This window comes from Acipenser ruthenus, chromosome 16, assembly GCF_902713425.1.
Source record: "Acipenser ruthenus chromosome 16, fAciRut3.2 maternal haplotype, whole genome shotgun sequence".
Taxonomy (NCBI): Eukaryota; Metazoa; Chordata; class Actinopteri; order Acipenseriformes; family Acipenseridae; genus Acipenser; species Acipenser ruthenus.
In genome coordinates this window covers 13424144-13445384 of record NC_081204.1, presented here as the reverse complement: position 1 = coordinate 13445384, position 21241 = coordinate 13424144, and the positions used below count along the sequence as shown (strand labels likewise).

Sequence of the window (21241 nt, the reverse complement as noted above, 5' to 3'; positions counted from 1 at the left end):
GCACGGATTCTGACTTTTCGGCCAGGAGATAAGGTACTGCTGCTACTTCCCACTTCAGAGTCTAAACTGTACGCTAAGTGGCAGGGACCATATGAGGTGATGCGGGCAATTGGTAATGTAAACTATGAAATCAGACAACCCGATCGCCGTAACAAAACAGAAATTTATCATATTAATTTATTAAAACCCTACAATGAAAGGGAGGCCCTGTTTATAGCCAATGACAGTATAGAAGAGGATTTTGGTCCCTCTGTCAGTATACCAGCTACAGTTAACATTCCAATGGGGGAACAATTACTTCCTGATCAGAAGTGTGAACTCCGGGGGTTAGTGAAACAATTTGGTGATGTCTTTTCTGACTTGCCTGGCAGGACTAATATGATTGAACATGCTATTATTACTCCAGCAGGTGTCAGGGTCCGAGAGAGACCGTATCGAATCCCGGAGAGCCGCAGGGGTGCCGTCGGCCGGGAGGTGGGGGATATGCTCGAGCTTGGAGTCATTGAGCCTTCCCGGAGCGAGTGGAGCAGCCAGATAGTGATGGTGCCTAAGAAGGACGGCTCCACTCGGTTCTGCGTGGATTTCAGAAAGGTTAATGCCATCTCCAAGTTTGATGCATATCCCATGCCTCGGGTGGACGAACTCCTCGACCGACTGGGAGGAGCACGGTTAATTTCGACTTTGGATCTGACGAAGGGATACTGGCAAATTCCACTGACCGCAAGAGAGTTCGCAAGAGAAAACTGCTTTCTCTACCCCAGATGGCTTGTTCCATTTCTAGACCAAGCCCTTCGGGTTGCATGGAGCCTAGCGCCCCATCAGCAGTATGCCGCTGCATACATTGATGACGTGGTGATTTTCAGCTCTACCTGGAGAGAGCATATTATTAGACTTTCGGCCGTCCTACAGTCTCTGAAGGAGGCGGGTCTGACGGCTAATCTGGGCAAGTGTGCATTCGGAAAAAAAAGAAACCCAGTATCTGGGCTTCCTTATGGGTAATGGGCGGGTAAAGCCGATCGCTTCTAAAGTCCAGGCTAGTGGAGACGGCGATCCCGAGAACCAAACCGCAGGTGAGATCACTATTCGGGTTAGCAGGCTATTATCGCCGCTTTATCCCCGAGTATGCCACCATAGTTAACCCCTTGGTAGAGATCACCAAAAAGACGGCTCCAAAAATAGTTAAGTGGACAGGGGAGTGTCAGGGGGCCTTTGACACGATTAAGAGGAGACTATGCCAGGCCCCAGCACTTATTTCACCAGATTTCAGTAAGGAGTTCATCCTCTAGACCGATGCCTGCCAGATTGGTCTGGGAGCGGTCCTGTCCCAGCAAGTTGACGGAGTAGAACACCCAATTATTTACATGAGCAAAAAACTGGCTCCACGGGAGATTAACTACTCCGTCATTGAGAAGGAGTGTTTGGCCATCAAATGGGCCACTCACGCCCTTCGCTATTACTTGCTGGGGCGTTCTTTCACTCTTGTCACTGATCATGCTCCTTTAAGGTGGTTGCATACGATGAAGGACAATAACGCTCGGATAACTCTGTGGTATCTGGCGCTGCAACCCTTCCACTATACAGTGAAACATCGTGCAGGTAAGGAGCATCAAAATGCAGATTTTTTTCAAGGGAGGGGGGCCCATTGGGGAACTTAGCATTGGCCAAGTGTGCCTTTGGCACCACTCTGAGGGGTGAGATGTGTGACAGAGAGAGAAAGAATTCGAACTGTAAATCTCCCTCCCGACCAAAAAAGGCGCTGGGTAAGGTTGATCGTATGCTTCCTCCTAGATGGACTGCCTTGACGGTAGGCGGAAACCGGAAGGTGACCATATTAGGGGGAGCGCGTAGTTGCATGTACCTGGAAGGATTCCATTGCAATCAGCTGCGGGGCGGGCCCCTATTGGAGAAACCATGGCAGCGGGTTGCTTGCTGGGTTCTGGGTACAAAGGGGAAGCAGCTACGTTAGTATGGCCCCCTTGCGCTGATGACGGCATCCAGCCGGAGCCTGTGTTTTTGTTTTGTTTTGTGTTTCTGACAGAGGAGGAGTGAGAGTCGGGAGCTGCAGCCGCGGAGCCAGCACTAAGACCCGGAGCACATCCCTCACAGCACAACACAGCACAGCACAGCACCAGCACTCACCACGACCCCGGAGAAAGAGCACAGTTTCGTGCACGGAGGATTGTGGTCACAGGAGTGTTATTATTATTTGTGTTTCAGGACTGTAAACCTGCCGTGTTCCACCTGATGCCATCGCTGGCAGAGGGGTGGTTTATTATTATTATTATTATTATTATTATTATTATTATTATTATTATTATTATTATAGTAATATAGACAGAACACCTTCTTCCAACACATTCTGTTTTCTGTACAGTTGTATTGAGGTGTTAAGTAGGTTTGTCACAGTTAATCCCTAACTATTTTATATATACCTTGACAAATAAGATTCTGGTATTTCCTGACAAATGCTTTCTGTGTCGACCGTTTTGTTCTGACTTTGCAGTTGAATGGAATTCCGAGAGGTGCCTTAGGTACGATCTGGAGAATAAATGGTGGTAAAAACTCATAATGGTACAGTGATGTCATGAATTGGGTTTCTCCGGGATGTGTTGTGGAATACAGCAGACGAGACGCTCTGATTGGCTGAAAGATCCTCAGCGTAATGCAGTGCTCCCATATTTCACTCTCTAGAGGTGTTATTATTAATCATGTATGGGATAAATCATGATACTTTACATGATATAGTGTAAAGTAATAGAGGTATGCATCCTTTGTATCGTGAGACAAGACCAAAGGCACAACATAGCTCCTTGTAGTTCACCAAATGGTCCCTATTTCATTTAATGTTGGTCTTTTAACAAAGTAGTACATCATTAAATGATCATTCGATCTTATTATACATCATTCACGTAGCCCACCTGTATGTATCGTGGACATGGTGCATATCGCATATATTTGTGTTTTTAAAATAAACACTGACTTTTTGGGAGAACTCTGGTCTGGACTTTCACTTGTGTTTTACACCACTCACATCCTGTTCACAGTTACCCACTGGATTAACTACAAAACGAAGGATGCCATATAGCAGTTTAAGTTAAAAAAAAATTTCTTGTGTGCATTTCAGGCAAAAACAGTACATAAAGTAGACACCAGGTTTTTTTGTGTGTTTTGTTTTTTAATCCCTTCCTCTGATGTTTGTTCACAATAAACAAAGAGGAGGCCAAAGACACATTTTCATAAAGTTTAACATGATGTTTACTTTTTTGGGGGGCTGTTGGAGCTAATTGAACAAGCAAATGAAAACTCAAATTTAACTTGAATAAATAAATATGGAAAAAAATCTCACACAGATGTGTTATTTTTTTTTTTTGTCGCACAAATTCTGGCCAGGTGGTAAATCAGTAAAAGTGAACCTGGTGTGATACATGTTGTGTTTTTAATTTCTGTGAGTTATGTCACTTCTGACGAACACTGACATGGTTTTTTACATGTCAAGCAAGGTTTGTCCGAGTATTAGGTTATCTGTAAGTTTTTTACATTAACTTGTTAGATGTTTCACAAAAAAAAAAGTTGTTAAGCTAGATATTTGTGCTTCTTTGGTGTAAAAATTATCCTGTTACAATTCACTTTATTATCGAAAGACAAATTGAAGCATCCCCAGTCTCAGACATGTATTGTGATTTTATCACCTCAAAGTTTCCAATTTGAAAACCCTAAACCCACAGCTTTTTGACGTGCTGTGACAGGGTACACCCCGCCCGTGTGTGTTGTTTATTTTGTATTGTCTATTGTTGTTTTATGATTTGTATATGGATGTATTGGTGCTCAGGGTGTGGTTTTGTTAGTATTTGAAATGTGTGTATGTATTTGTGCACGGGTGTGTTAGGTTGGCTGGGAAGGCTTGATTGCATTCCCTGACAAAGCAGTTCACGTGCAGACTGTGCCTGGGCCTGATTGAATGATTTAATAAGCAATCGAGCCCAGGCACAGATACATAAAAGAGGCACGGATCGCTCACTCAGGGCTGGGTGTTCAGATCTGGAACGTGACTTACAGAACTCAAATATAAAATTACAATTGCTACTCGTGCTGGCTTTAAAACCAGCACGATACTTTGGTTCAGTGTGTTGTGTGTGTCTGTTTATTTTGGCCATCGTGCCATTTTCTTTTGCAGAGTGTTTGTGTTCAGTTCAAACTGTTTATTTATTATTAAATCAGAGCCTCCTACCCCATAGTACTGAGTCTGTCTCTTCCTGGTCTGATGTCGCCACAAAGCTATCTGTGACACATGCACACTGACAATTTGACACGTATTATCAAAGGGGGGGGGGGGGGGGGGATGTTTCTTGGCTTCTACCTTAATTTGCTTGTTAAGTAAGAACAGCATGTTCTTTTGCTGTTATGAGTGTCTTCTCTTAAAAACCCAACACTAAATGGCTGTGCGATATTATATTTTTTTTGTTCACAGATCTTTTCTTGTGTCAGTTGGTCTTCTCTTGTGTGACACATAGATAAGCAATGGTTATTGTTGCATGACTCGCGACTCTTATTGTATTACTCTTGCTCTTATTGTATTACTTGTATTGTAACGCTTGAAATGTTTTTGCCTACGATTGTAAGTCGCCCTGGATAAGGGCGTCTGCTAAGAAATAAATAATAATAATGACTTTTTAAACTGGGTTTCATACCCTGCACTGTTTATTTCTGTAGTGGAATAGCGGTTATATTTTACATGGCTGTATTCTTTGATTTTTTATTTTTGTTACCTGTGTAGTCTAGTTGAAAAGTAACCCCACCACATTGTTTTAGCCTCTGGCTGTCTTAATGATACAGACCACTTGCTTTCAGAAAGCGTATTAACAGTTGGAACACTGCTGTGTTCTACGATTCTCTCAAAACAGGGTGCCAGACAGTAAGTAGTTTAACTTAAATATTTTTCGCTTGTGTGTATTTCACTACATAAAGTAGATGCCACAAAACAGTTCCATACATTTTTTTTTTTTTTTACTCTTTTGCTAATAGTTGTGTGGTCCATTTAAAAATCTACCCCAGAGAAACCCTGTATTATCCTTTCAAGGTGCACCCTTCTGAAACCTCACGTGCTGCTAAAGACATTAAAGAGCATAAGAGAGAAAGCTAGACAGGAGCAGTCAGACTGTAGAGGTAAACTTTGATAGATTGTGAAAGAATAAATGATAAAAGATGATGAAGCCCTTCATTTAAAAATCAATACACCTGCTTCCTCTTGCTGATAAGCGATCATGTACTGTTCACTTAGAAAGGAATTCAGTACAATCGATTATCTGACACATGGAAGAACATCAACTAGAAATGGAACAAAACAAAGCATGCACCTTTTTCCATTACCACAATTTGAAAAGAGCAGAAAAATAAGACATTTTAGCTGGTTGACCCAGTTCCAGTAAATTACTGAGCACACCCTGGACTTGAGTTTCTTTCTTTCTTTCTGTTTCACTAACATATGTAACCATTGGGAATCTGTTGATTGCCATTGACGACCTGCTTCAAATGGCTGCCAAGCTTTGCTCGCGGTGACGACATTTCCAAATTGATTACCTTCAAACTGAACTATGTTGTTGATCCTTCATACTGTATAGAGGTGTGCTGCTTTGATTTCTGATCTGAATAAATGTCTTCTTTTGATTTTCTTTTTCATAGATTTGTAGAGCTGATCAAATCTGTTTATATAAATAAAGTGATCTTCCAGAAGCTGAAAGCATGTAGTTACAGCCATGGCCAGCTATTCACCCGCCACAAGCCTGGCACAGTATGACGATGCAGTAGCGGTTATTTTAATCAGCTGCACTTAATTAATCCTGCCACCAGGAGGCGGCAGACGGAAATTGAAAATGCATTTAAAAAATAGCAGGGGGTGCTGCAGACTTCCATTAAATGCATTTGTAGAACAAAGCTTTGAGGAAAGTAGCTTTCAAAACCCTCAGCTAGGGGACAGTTACAGCACAATATATCATATAGCACAGGGAGTCAGGATCATTTATACACTGCTAAAGTTGCATTGATTTAAAAAAAAAAAAAAAAAAACTTTCTTTAAATTGTGGGCTTCTGCCCAGTCATTTTGCAAAGTGAATTTACATGCGAGTTTGGATTGTAGCCTTCTTTTTAAGGTCACCTTACTGTGGGGGCTCAATGTACAGTGGGCTATACACATTGAGGATGTACCAGAGCAGATTTACAGCTTCAGATAAAAAAAAGAAAGAAAATAATTTCACATGAAATCAATTCAATGACTTGTCCTTTCAGGAGCGCTAGACTGGCAGAACATGTAAACCGTCTGGACAGCACATTAAAGCTATGGTTACCATATGGCTCTAGATTAACCGTACGCTTTGAGACAGACCGGAATTTCAAAATTCCCCCTAAATTGAAAGTAATTCACGTATAAATGAGCTCCACCTTTGCTGCAATTAATCCTGCTGTGGTGGAATTGCTTGGGCGCAGCAAACAATTCACACTGATCAGCTGCTTCTGATCAGATCTTAATGAACTAATAGCTAATTTATTGATAGAGCAACGAGATGATGATGTGATTGTATTTGCAGAATAATATGGGCGATTGAATTTTAACAAACAGAAAAAAATAGCGACTGGCTGCAATTCATTCTTAGTTTAATACAATTATTTGACGCGCATGCAGGTATTTAAGCACCATTCTTAATTGTAGCTAAGGATGGTTCATTTACACCTTCAATTATTTCAATTTAGGGGCAAGTTTGAAATCCCGTTCTGTCTCACAGCGTCCGGTTAATCTGGAGCCACATGGTAACCCTATTAAAGCTAAATTGAATTTCTTCTAAGTGGAAGTCTGTTTTTGAGAAATTCAGATGTAAAAAGGAAAAACAGACAGGGCTGCTTCCAAGTATTTGTTAATCTCCTGTCAATACTTGAATGTTTGCTAACAGAGCCCTGTGTCATTGCGTTCAGAACTGCAATACAGCGAGTCATCCATCCTAATTATTAGTCTGTCACCCTTTGAAACCAAACTGTGGGTCGATTCTGGTGCAAAGGAAGGGATGACATAGTCTAATTGTGTCATTACTGCTTGTTTACAAATACAACAGCTGCATAAAACAGCAGAAACCTTTTTGTTTTATTTATTTTTTTGACAGTTATCAGTTAACTGGACCTTATTAAAGAGTTATTTTTCATGCATATGTATACACACTTAAATGGAGTATACTCTTAAGCGGGTTGGTGATCAGCAATCCCAATTCTTCTTATGAAATACTACTGTACTGTAGTCCGAAGTATTTATCATTTCTTTGAGGCTTCATGGAATTCAGGCCAATAATTAATTTTAGTTGAATAAGAAAACACAGAACCGTCTGTTTCTAACCTATTTTATTTAAACGTACAGTGATGCACAGTCACAAAATATCCCTTTTTACTTTCAAGAATTGAATGGAAATGATTGTTACTTAAGTGCTGTCTGTACAGTTTACCATGCTCTTTCATAGTCTCTTCACACATCCACATGTCATTTTAGCTTACCTGAAAACTGAACACAAATTATTAGCCATACCTTTAACAAATGCTGTGTTCATTTTAGCACATCATAGGCCTTTACAGTCTCTTATTGAAAAGTCTTTTTGGTTTCTTTTTTTTTTTTTTGCAGCTCTAAGTGCAGGAATGTATTGAAAGCGCGTCCACATCCATTCACTATATTTATTTATTTATTTATTTAACAGGCCTCGTTTAGAAGGGGGTCCTGGAAAAATAAAAAAAGATGTCTCAGATGTGCAGTTTGGACAGAAACACACGTTTAGCAAACATGTATTTTTAAACCATGATGATATCTGGTACTATACTAAGTCATGGTTTAAAATGAAAATGCACAAGTGCTATAACATGTGTTTCTTTCAAAACTGCACATTTCAGACCTATATAGTGAATGAAAGTGCATGGCAGTAAGATTTCTGGAAATATTTTGAGAGCTACAACCTGTAAGACTTATTAAAGATATTGGAAGGAGTTGAAAGTTTTACAGATTGTTAACACTGCAGGTGGGCACATTTTATTCAAATGTAATCTGTAAAACAAATAGTGGCACATTACAACACCATCTACAACACCAGCTTATTTTTGATCCTCTCGGCATGGGGATATTAATCTGTCACGCTTTGATAATAAAATCATATCACTTTACTTCAACTGGAAATCAGTAGTGACTGCCACAAAAAATTCCGAATAGGATCATGGTTTAAAAAGCATGAAAACATAGCAACTGCAGTTAATACAAATGTGAACCCTGACTGAGTCATTGTTTAATATACTGTAATGTAAGCATGGTTTGGCCTCGCTGTTGACTGTACTTTAATTGCACTTTTCAGAATTCGACTGGCTAAAGTCCAGATCCTGCCAGAAAGAATCCTCCCTTCCACCTTGTCTTCAGTCCAGCTGAGTTCGCAGTCTAGACTTCAGATGCACACGTCCACACAACCCACATCCAAGCACTGCAGACAGGGCCAGAGGTGGTGGCAAAAGTATCAGAAGGTGGGTAAGATGTCCCAATATAGTACAAAGCTAAAATTGTGGAACACTACCAAGGTAAATGGTATATTCATTTTGGTTTCTTATTGTTTTTTTAATTTAGCAGTCGCCAATTAGTTTTTTTGTTATTTTCTCCCCAATTTAGTAGTGTCCACACTTTTTTTTTTTTTAGCTCAGCTCACCGTTACCACCCCTGCGCTGACTCATGAGGGGCGAAGACGAACATGTGCTGTCCTCCGAAGCGTATGCCGTTATCCGCCTGCTTTTTTACACACTGCAGACTCACCGTGCAGCCACCTCAGAGCTACAGCGTCGGAGGACAACGCAGCCCTGGGCAGCTTACAGGCAAGCCTGCAGGCGCCTGGCCAGACCACAGGGGGCGCTGGTGCGTGGTGAGCCAAGGACACCCTGGCCGACATAAGCCTTCCCCCTCCAGGCGGCGCTCGGCCAATTGTGCGTTGCCCCCTGGGAACTCCTGTCCACAGTCGGCAGTGGAATAGCCTGGACTCGAACCGGAGACCTCCAGGCTATAGGGCGCATCCTGCACTCCACGCGGAGTGCCTTTACCGGCTGCGCCACTCGGGAGCCCCCTCAATTCACTTTTTGGAGTGATATAACATTACACGTGTTATATAACATACATGAATGTAGGTGTTATCAGGTTCAAGGCATGGAGTTGGAGTTAGAGCAAAGACCCTGTTTAAGTTTAAAACATCCTTGCTTGACAAACCACTGTAGATCCAAGGCTCCAGACAAACTTACTAGGCCAAAACAAATTGGTCGCCAAATCCAATTGTTGGGTGCCACTCTAGGAGCAAGTTGGTTGTTACAAGTACCACATTCAGCTGCTTAAAGTATAACAACAACTTGTTATGACACTAAAGAGATACAAAAACAGCAACTTAGTTTGTACTGAATTGTTTATTGCCTTATTCTGCTGAATGGTTAATATATGCAGCTGATGACTACGATGAAAACAGCATGTTTATATTTTTTGATATTTTGCAAGCACATTGTCGTATATTTTCATTAGCAGTGAATGGCAGGTTTTCTACTGCATTCAAGTAAGCTGCATTAAATTTCATTTTTAATTCCCTAAATGTTTTTTTTTTTTTCTCAGCAGTAACTTCAGTAGCACATTAATCTGGCTACTGTGGTGTCAGTGTAGGTGGACACTTCCTAATTACATTTCCAAGTATTTCTGTGCTTTCTGCTTTTACTGCTGTTCAAATGGTCAGTTTAAGAAATAAACTCCCTTTTCCTGGCCACAGCTGACCCTGCTTTAGTACAAAACTCTGCTACATTTACTGTTTTTCATAATGGTAACGTCTTGAATTGCCGTGTCTGCTTTTTGTTTATTGTCAGACTCCTGACAATAAACTATGCCCAGATCTGTTATAGCTGGGATAGATGTGGTTGCTAAAGGTATAACAGATGTTTTGTGTTGACTCATAACTTTATTTGACTGGTGAAAGACAACAGTTGGTTTATTGGAGTTTGTTATTTCTTTTCAGCTTGGCATGGCAACCTTTTCACTTTTTTAATTAAGTGACAATGCTGAGTTTCAGCTCTTCATTATAATTATTTTCTTTATTTAAAGTTTTCAGGGCTTTTTGTAATGGCATGTGTGCAACACACATAGCCTTGGTGCATTTTTATCTGGTTTCTGTTTGTTTAACACAACAGTACTCACACAGGTTTGGACCCCGGCCCTTCTTCTGAAAACCAGGATTATTAAATGAATAGCTGACGGGTATGTTTTCATTGACTTCTAGTTCAATGAATCAGTAACTATTAACAAATGTAACCCTTTTCCACCTATCCCACTGTAGCATATGGTTTTACCATACAGCTCAACCTTCAGTGAATGTACAAAAGCTGTGACAGCAACAAAGTCGGCTTTCTAATGAACTGGAATAACGTATCTTTAAACAAAACTATGTAGCCCATACGAGGTATAGAAAAACCTACCTCTTGAAATCGGTAAGTGTTTCAGACAAAAGTGTGTTAAGACAGAGAGAGACAGAGAAGGGAATTAATTGAAATAATTTTATTGTGCATGTTTGTTTGTTTTTAGCCTATAATTATGGAACAGCGTATAGCGCCTATGTGAAATGTATATATGTGTATACAGTCTTCCTATATGTTTTTTATGTTTTTATTTAGTGGATAATGTAAAACATTACTTTTTGGTTTTTGGTGCATCTAAATAACTAACCATTACTTGAACAAGATGTAATTTTGATAGGAATGAATGAAGCAGCTGCTTTGTTAATGTGTTAATGTGAATAGCGATATTGCTTCTGGCTGAGAGTAATGAACAGCAATGATTATTTGTAAATGCACACACACACACACACACATTTTTATTGGTAAATGTCCTTGCATTTGCCAGTATATTATATATGTTTAATGACAATTTACATTTACTACAAACACTCTGTTAAGACTGCACTGTTGCATTGTCCTGCAATTTTACAGATGTTCTTAACAGTGTAGCCTACATGCAAAAATAATAAGAAAAATAATACAAAAATAATAAAACAAAATATATATGTTTGCATTTGCGTTTTGACTCGTTTTTTCCTGCTGTTCAGGGACAGATTTCAGTTGTGTTTATGGTATATAGTATTGCTAACACATTTGAACCAGAACTTTTTTTTTTTTTTTGGCGGATTATACCATTTAAATGGTCATGAATTATTCATTTAAACCTCCTAAGAACCACAGAAAATGATGCATGAAATGTGATCCACCGGCGGGTAAAACGGCAGATTACTTTAGAAAATAAAGGATATTTTTTAATGGATTATCAGGTGGAAGACCTTTTCCAGACGGATAATTCGTAAAAACGTGTTCGATGAAAGTGATTGCGGAGGTATGTCCACAGCATATTTGCAATTAAAGAGCTTTCCTGCTGGCATAATAACAGTTTTTGGGAGCACTTACATCTGAGAACAGACTTTGTCAAGAATGAAAATAATCAAGTCTAAATTCCGGTCAAGCCTGCCTGACTGATCGCTTGACTGATCGTTATAAGGGTAGCTGTGAATAACATGAATGTTGATGTCAAGGTGCAACCGCAGTGCTTACATTGATTGTAATGAACATCAGAATGCGTAGTGAACAAATATATGTATGTATGTATTATGTCTGTGTGTATCTAGTACTTTTGTGGCGCACTCTGTGTACTTAAACTCAACAATATTTGTAAGTTTAACTGCTGCATTTGGGTCAGATGTTGCATAATTATATTTGTAATAAAGAAAGTGATATTTAATGCCTTTTTTCTTTTCAAAACCTCATGGAATGGCCCAGGCACATTCCACACATTCCTCACACAAACTCACTGAACCACACCCCAAACTCACTCTAAACAATACAAAAAACACAAAACCACCACAAAATAGGCTGCACCCCATCACACACCTCCCCTCCTTGTGTGCAGCACAACATGGCCTAAATGGCCACCTCCCCCCTTAAAGTCCCCAAATCGTCTCTTCTGGTGCAGGGGAGAGGGCAGAGGCTTCCCCTGGCCCACAAGCAGTCCGGTGGTCCCAAGCAAAGATAGTCCGGCAGCCCCGGGCCATAACAGCGGACCCTCGGGAAGCGACGGCGGCAGAGGACCCTCGGGAAGCGACGGCGGCAGCGGACCCTCGGGAGGCAAACTCGGGAGGGGAGCCCCTGGCCATGAAGGCGGCAGCGGGAGCTCCACTTCTCCCTTGTACTTTGTAACTGGTGACTCCCCAGGCGATACGGAGCTCCAGGCAACCCCAGGCAAAGCAGGACCCTCGGCGACCCCAGGCAAAGCAGGACCTTCGGTGACCCCAGGCGAAGCAGGACCCTCGGCGACCCTAGGAGAAACAAAAGCGGAGCAGCAGGCAACCCCAGGCGATCCAGACGTGGTATCCCTGAGCGGAGTGGCTGTGGCATCCCTGGGCGGTGCGAGGCAGGCATCCTTGGGCGGCGCGAGGCAGGCATCCTTGGGCGGTGCGAGGCAGGCATCCTTGGGCGTGGCCAACAGTGCAGGAACCTCCGGCCAGGGTGGCAGCGGCCAGAGTTCCTCTTCGCTGTTGGCAACAGGAGGTAGAGCCCGCTCCAGCTCCTCTAATGGCGGAAGCAGGAACAGCAGCTCGTCTCCCTCTGGTGGCGGAGGCGGGAACAGCAGCTCATCTCCCTCTGGTGGCGGAGGAGGGAACAGCAGTTCGTCTCCCTCTGGTGGCGGAGGGGGGAACAGCAGCTCGTCTCCCTCTGGTGGCGGAGATGGGAACAGCAGCACGTCTCCCTCTGGTGGCACTGCTGGCTCCTCCGACAGCGGGGGTAGGGCTGGTGGTGCTGCCGGCACCTCCGACAGCGGGGGTAGGGCTGGTGGCGTTGCCGGCACCTCCGACAGCGGGGGTAGGGCTGGTGGCGTTGCCTGCTCCTCCGACAGCGGCATAAATAGAGGCTGCTGGGGGAACCAGCATCCTGCCCTTCTCCCCCCCCCAGAAAAATTCAGGGGGTTGAGCCTGTAACTCCTCCCCTTCTGGACCTGGAGACGGCAGTAATGGCTCCTCCCCTTCTGGCTCTTGGGACTGCAGCGATGGCTCCTCCCCCTCTAGCTCTCTGGATGGCAGCGATGGCTCCTCCCCCTGTAGATCTCGGGACGGCAGCGATGGCTCCTCCCCCTCTAGCTCTCGGGACGGCAGCGATGGCTCCTCCCCCTCTAGCTCTCGGGACGGCAGCAGCAGGTGAACCAGCAGGCATGCTCCCTCTGCTGGTGGCGGCAATGGAGGAAGAGACAGCAGGTAATATTCCCCTGCTGGTGGAGGTGGCACCAGCAGGTATTCTCCCTCTGCTGGTGGCGGTGGGAGCGACGGGTAGTCCTCCCACAACGGTGGAGGTGGGAGCCACAGGCAGTCCTCCCACTCCGGTGGATGTGGGAACAGCAGGTAATCTTCCCCTGCTGGTGGAGGTGGCACCGACTCCTCCCTCTCGGGCCGTGGACGCACCGACTCCTCCCTCTCGGGCCGTGGACGCACGGGCTCCTCCCACTCGGGCTGTGGACGTTCGGGCTCCTCCCACTCGGGCTGTGGACGTACGGGCTCCTCCCACTCGGGCTGTGGACGTACGGGCTCCTCCCACTCGGGCTGTGGACGTTCGGGCTCCTCATAGTACCGGAAGGGACAGGCGGGAAACTGATGTTGCTGGTTACAGAGGGGGCACAACAGTGGTGACCTACAGCTCCTCGGGTACCTGGCCCTGATGTACTCCTCCTCCTCCCTGTCCCTCGCTTCCCAGTCCTTCTTCCACCTCATCCTCTATTCCTTTTTCCCTTTTTTTTTTTTTTTTTTTAAACAAAACAAACAAAAAAATCCTGCACTCCTGCTCCATGTCTCCAGAGGCGCTATCCCACTTCTCTGACACCAACTGTGACAGGCTGACCAAGGTAAGGAGACTCAGAGTCAGGATGTGCAGGGAAAATAAAAGACTTTTAATTAAACAAAATACACAAACAAAAGGCACGATGGCCAACCAAAAAGACAAACACAAAAACAGGCTTTAAACACAAACTATCCAAAAAGAACCACTCACTCTCACAAACACTCACCAACTAACATATCCAACCACTCCTTTTTATACAGGTGCCTGGGCTAATTGGGCAATTCGCACCTCATTAGCCCAGGCACATTCCACACATTCCTCACACAAACTCACTGAACCACACCCCAAACTCACTCTAAACAATACAAAAAACACAAAACCACCACAAAATAGGCTGCACCCCATCACAGGGACACAGGCCACAAGGAAATTGTTTCCTGTGGTTAAGTTCAAGGTGCTATTACAACCGAGTGCAAGCAATAAAGATGCGGAAATATTGCTGTGCCGTTACTGTTCTGAACTGAAATATCGAAACCAGATTTGCAAACAGTCAGTGAGGACCATCAGTGCCACCTGGACCAGGAATGTGTTTGTCTTGAAAGGTTCTTAGTGCTTAATACAGTTATTTACACTAGCTGCAGTAGCGTAGTGTGTGGATTGCCTGTAACCAGACTCCTTACTGGTTAAAACCTCTAATGATCCCCCTGCTGTCTCTTTGACTATTCACGTAACCTTTATTATTTTATTGTTTTGATATTTAAAGCTAACTCTAAGGGATGGGTTATTAGATATAGGCAAAAAATTAAAAAAAATTATGGGAAAGGCCCAATTTATTTGAAAAACTAAACTAAAAGTTCACTCAATCATTCAGCACTTAAAGCTGTAATTACAAAATGATAAATGAACAGGCTCAATTGGCATTGTTCTGCCTGCACAGGAAATATTTAAAATCTGACAATAAAGCCTGGAAAATGCCAGCAGACTTAAGCAATCAGAAAACAGCAAATTAAAAGAGACCAGGGAAAAAGAGACCAGGGATCCATTCAAAAGGATTCGGATTCCAAAAGTAAAGCCTTTAGGTAGTTTTACACCAAGCTATATCAACCAGGAGGAGGAAAAAGAAACACTTTAAAAAAAAAAACAAAAAAAACCCAATTTATTTTAAAGTTAAATTGTTTTTGTTATTCACAGCCCATCTGCTGGGAAGTTCCTGGTGGAGGTATATAAATTAGGGCTTCGGATTTTCAGTTTTAACCAATAAAAACGGATAAAATGATCAAGATTTATCGTTCAAAATACTCAGTAGTCCAATGAACTTGGCCCACAACGTTCCAGATAAGGGGTGATGAAAGTCGGCTCAGAAGCGGTGTGCAATGGCTTTAAGGCAATGGCGTTGGTCCACGGCTGGGTTTCACCTGGTACATTTGGGCTGTACAATGTGGCTCATCTTTTAGCAGTATGCTGTTTAACACTCATTCATTGAGTTCTTTAAGTTTACCCACCTCCTCTTTTGTTTCTGTTCTGCTGTGGGAGTCTGTTCTATATATACATGATGATTAAAGAGCAATACTAGAAAGAAAGATTTCTCTGTTGGGTGTGCAAAGAGAGTTATTGATCCTTTTCAAACACCAGCATGACATTTTGTATTTTATTACATGGTTTACTTGATATTGGGCTTCAGCTCAGATCTATTGAAAGTGTGTCCCATGGATCTTGGGGGGATTTGATGGTTTAGGATCCTCTCCTCTTTTGATGTGAACCACAAACCTGGATTGGATTTTATCAAATAACACTGGGGCCTGCTCTTCACTGTAGGAAATGTTGCTACAGGAAACAGGGTAAGTTTGCTTGCTGGTGTTGGCTTATGACTGAGGAGATTGCTTTAATGTAAAAAAGGATTAAGGTATAAAAAAGCAATGGTCATTTTTAATGACAGATCATATTTGAAATGCAGTACGACGTGTTTAATTGGCTCCAGGGATCATTCAGACATGTGAAGATATCCTATCTCAAAGGGAGTCGTGGTACTACATAGTACTGCAGGTTGTTTTATTAACGTTGGGGCATTGTAACAAAGTCAGGCTGATCGTTATAAGGGTAGCTGTGAATAACATGAATGTTGATGTCAAGGTGCAACCGCAGTGCTTACATTGATTGTAATGAACATCAGAATGCGTAGTGAACAAATATATATATGTATGTATTATGTCTGTGTGTATCTAGTACTTTTGTCTCGCCCTCTGTGTACTTAAACTCAACAATATTTGTAAGTTTAACTGCTGCATTTGGGTCAGATGTTGCATAATTATATTTGTAATAAAGAAAGTGATATTTAATGCCTTTTTTCTTTTCAAAATCTGATTCAAGCATTCAAAATTCTAAAAGGTATTGACAATGTCGACCCAGGGGACTTTTTCAACCTGAAAAAAGAAACAAGGACCAGGGGTCACAAATGGAGATTAGATAAAGGGGCATTCAGAACAGAAAATAGGAGGCACTTTTTTTCACAGAGAATTGTGAGGGTCTGGAACCAACTCCCCAGTAATTTTGTTGAAGCTGACACCCTGGGATCCTTCAATAAGCTGCTTGATGAGATTCTGGGATCAATAAGCTACTAACAACAAAACGAGTAAGATAGGCCGAATGGCCTCCTCTCGTTTGTAAACTTTCTTGAGTTCTTATGTTCTTAATGCCCACCCTCTGGGTTTCTGTAACATCCCACCCCTTGCATTATTATCTGCTTACACACTAATTCTACTGTGGTGTTCAGTTGCAATAATAAGCCGTCAGCCTTTCAGCAATGCCCATTAATCTGTTCCCATCTCTTTCCAGAGGAAGTTTCACTGTGCAAATCTGACTTCATGGCCTGCGTGGGTTTACTCTTTGTATGATTCGGTAAGTATACTCCATTTGAAGAGAGGCCAGAATCTGAAGATAATGTACAAAGATTATAAAACACATTCAAAGAATGCTCTTACGAAAATGATTGTCCAGTCTATTGGGTTGTTCTGGTTTCTGTTTTGGTGAAGGCACTTACTTAGGACATTGAATTAGCTTTATGTTTTACCTTGGTATACTGTGTCCCAATAATCTGATTACAGTATGTCTCTCAAGCTTTGGAATAGCCCAAAGGCTACCTGATATCACTGATTCTTTCTGTGTAACCCATATTAAAGATTACCATTTTTGCAGTTTTCCCATGATTATACTATGCTTTTATCATATTTTTACCATGTTTTTTTAATATGCTTTTTCATACTTCTCAGTGCTTTGCACTGCTTACCTATGTTTTACATTGCATTTACTGTTCTTTATTGCGTTTTGCTATGCTTTTACTATGGTAAACCTTTATAAGGGAACACACACTCTCTCCATCTTACTTCCTATCTCAGTCAGACGGCGTCTCTCAAACCTATCACAATATACAGCTCACATAATCACATTTCACAGCTTGTATTTCTGATTCAGCTTAAATTCCTATTTCAGGTTGGTAATGGCTTGTTGCATCACCGCTGTGACTTCCCTGTTACACCCGCTTTTGTAGAAGCATGGCATTTTATTTTCTTGAAAAATAAGTCCTCATAAATCTCTACCTCCCTGGGCAAAATTCAGTATTATAGAACAAACACTGCTCTCCCACTGTTTTCTATTATTATTATTATTATTATTATTATTATTATTATTATTATTATTATTATTATTATTTATTTATTTCTTAGCAGACGCCCTTATCCAGGGCGACTTACAATTGTTACAAGATATCACATTATACATTATTTCACATTATACAGATATCACATTATTTTTACATACAATTACCCATTTATACAGTTGGGTTTTTACTGGAGCAATCTAGGTAAAGTACCTTGCTCAAGGGTACAACAGCAGTGTCCCCCACTGGGGATTGAACCCACAACCCTAATTTTTTACTTTCTTTGGGGGTTTTAACAATATTTATTTGGTTCTTAACGACCATATGACTGCAAACCATGAGTACTGAACACTAATCAAATCGTACATTGTTGTATGACGCACTTACCGGTAACAGCAGTGGTGTATGGGATATGTAGTCTTAAGAGCCTTGCTAGCAATATAAATAATGATACAATGGACTACAATCCCAGGGACACACAGTGATAAAAACACCAGTGTCAGTTAGTACTTATCCAAAAAAACTTGCTCTTGTTTTTCAGAGGAGTTTATATTTATAGCTGACAGCATTTTCATTGCTAGTCTGTTTTTGAGGTCATGAAAGCATTGGTCGCCTAAAACAAAATTGATGGTCGCACCAAGAACTTTTTCGGTTGCATACGTGACCACATTGGGAGCACCGTAGAGCCCTGCTCACAGCCCCAGTTTGAATAGCTTTCCTGTCATTTTGACTGTAAGCTGAGCTGCAATGTTATTATTTATTTCTTAGTAGACGTCCTTATCCAGGGCGACTTACAATTGTTACAAGATATCACATTATTTTTACATACAATTCCATTATTTTTTTAACATTATTTTTACATACAATTATCCATTTATACAGTTGGGTTTTTACTGGAGCAATCTAGGTAAAGTACCTTGCTCAAGGGTACAGCAGCAGTGTCCCCCACCTGGGATTGAACCCACGACCCTCCGGTCAAGAGTCCAGAGCCCTAACCACTACTCCACACTGCTGCCCTGTTGCCTGTGTTTGAGATCAGTGATCGCTCAGCTCATTAATAGTCTTCACAAGGCACTAACACTACTAGCATCTGTACCGCTGTGCTCAGGAGTGCCATTCATTTCCCCACAAACCCGCCTCATTCTCTGTTATCTTCTCTCGGAAGTGTTGCACACAGATTTCTTTTTTTTTTTTTTTTTTTTGCTTACAGAAAAGTTTGACGTGTTCTGTATATTATTTTACAAACAGTATACAGTGCTGCAGACACATTTTCTTGAACAAACAACAACAGGAACTGAATATACATGAGTTGTTTGCAGTTTAAAATCTTTATTAAGCCAGACTCATTACAGTAATTAAAAACATGTTAAAACGTATAAATGTAATTAAAGGTAACTTTTTAATGTAAGTGCAAAAAAATAACTTATACAGTACAGGTACATTATTACAAATTGTTTCCAGCTCTGTGATTTGGCAGTATGGATGCCAAACTTTTTCAGACTTTCCTAACATGTCCCATTCCGGCTTTATTTTCTGGTGCTGCTCCATAGCATGCCGCAGTGTTAAAATCGCAATACGCACATCGTTCTCTGCATTCTCTGCATTCTGTGATGTCCCGCATTGCGCCAACTACCTCGCATACGTCTGTTTCAGGCAGAGCGTCCTGGTTGCCAAGGTGACAGCTGAGAGAATTCTTCCTCTGACATCCCCTCTGGTGTTGTCACAGTTTCAGTTTCGGTTGTATTTTCGTCAGCACTCTCCTCTTCAACTACAGAAAATCCAGCTTTTTGAAGCAACGTTGCATTGTTTGCTGACTGACAGAGTTCCAAGCATGCTTTAGCAAGCCCATAGCATCTAACAGAGACACTTTATTTAAACACTGAACTGCACTCAGTTCTGTATTCCAGTCCAGCTCTTCAAGAACTGTCACTCTCATTGACCTGATATAATGCTGCTTCATAGAGTAAATTATGTCCTGGTCCAAGGGCTGGATTATGCATGTTGTGTTGGCAGGGAGGAAGTTAAGACGTATATTCCTTAGCCCAGAGACGTGAGGGTGACCAGAAAAATGATCTAGCGCCAGGACAATTTTTCGACCCCTTAATTTGCGATCCCACATACGTAGCCATTCATAAAAATTGTCCCCAGTCATCCAAGAGGTTCTGTTTGCTGGTAACTCCTCTAAAACAACGTGGGGTTTTCGATTTGCCAATCATTAGCGGGTCACATTTTTCACTGCCATCCATATTATTATTATTATTATTTGTTTCTTAGCAGACGCCCTTATCCAGGGCGACTTACAATTGTTACAAGATATCACATTATTTTTACATACAATTATCCATTTATACAGATTCACATTATTTTACATACATTATACAGATATCACATTATTTTACATACAATTACCCATTTATACAGCTGGGTTTTTACTGGAGCAATCTAGGTAAAGTACCTTGCTCAAGGGTACAACAGCAGTGTCCCCGACCGGGGATTGAACCCACGACCCTCCGGTCAAGAGTCCAGAGCCCTAACCACTACTCCACACTGCTGCCCTATTGCAGCAAATCAAGACTGAAATTTGTTGTTATTGAAATCTATGTGAATGACAAGGTAACGAGGTCAAAGCAGCTGATTTGTGGATTAATAAGAGTGATTACTACAGTATAAGCAGTGCATTTGTTATTTAAATCTGTGGCACATAATGAGATCCAAACAATTTGCCTGCAATATACGGCGTGCTTAACACAGTATAAACGATGCCTTTGTTATTGAAATCAATGGGAATGGCAAACGCTATTTGTCCGATATAAACGGCTGCCTGTAATAACCCTGTATGGTGTAAGTGGTGGCGACTGTATAGCTTTCTATACAATGGATGAATTACATTTTCAGAAATGGGTCTAGCTGCTCCCCTGTAAGTATTTTTTTTTGACTGAATTATTATTATTATTATTATTTATTTCTTAGCAGACACCCTTATCCAGGGCAACTTACAATTGTTACAAGATATCATATAGATTATTTTTACATACAATTACCCATGTATTACCCATTTATACAGTTGGGTTTTTACTGGAGCAATCTAGGTAAAGTACCTTGCTCAAGGGTACAGCAGCAGTACCCCCCACCTGGGATTGAACCCACGACCCTCCGGTCAAGAGTCCAGAGCCCTATCCACTACTCCACACTGCTGAATCTAACTGGGTACTCAAGTACTTGAGGTTTTCCATGCAGATGTAATGAAGGCTTTTCTTGATCCAAGCAGGCCTTTATTATTAAGGGCTATTTTTGTCAAGAAAGTGCTGGAGAAAAACCTTAATTTGTAAAGTTTTCGGACTACGCTTGATCTCTTTCAGCATTAAGTAGCTCTACAGAAAGACTACCCGAGGGTAATTAATTAAGTCGTTTCAGTATCTTACTCTATACTGCAGAATGTATGAAAAAATGAGCTTAGATAGACATACTGGTATATTAGGTTAGACTACTGATCTGGACTGGTCTGCAAATTGCAATGCAGTGACGAGAGAGACCAGGAGACGTACAATGATGGTACCATGTTGCCTGTAAAACTGTGATTTAGTTTAATGTTTTTATTGATTACATATTAATTCATTGTAATTAAATCAGGACAGAATGTTTTAGGATTAACCAAGTCTGCAGTTTCTCAAGACCCACTAATAAACATGTTATTAT

The 21241-nt window shown here is 41.6% G+C and overlaps 1 protein-coding gene across 2 annotated transcripts in view; it reads left to right on the top strand.

The window, feature by feature from the left end:
• LOC117412269 (protein cereblon-like) overlaps nucleotides 1-21241 on the top strand; it is a 49609-nt gene that overhangs the window by 14538 nt on the left and 13830 nt on the right. For both annotated transcript variants that reach the window (XM_058988867.1, XM_058988868.1), the window contains exons 5-6: nucleotides 8370-8532; nucleotides 16726-16788. In XM_058988867.1, the coding sequence (XP_058844850.1) occupies nucleotides 8370-8532; nucleotides 16726-16788 (226 nt within the window). The remainder of the gene's footprint in view (nucleotides 1-8369; nucleotides 8533-16725; nucleotides 16789-21241) is intronic.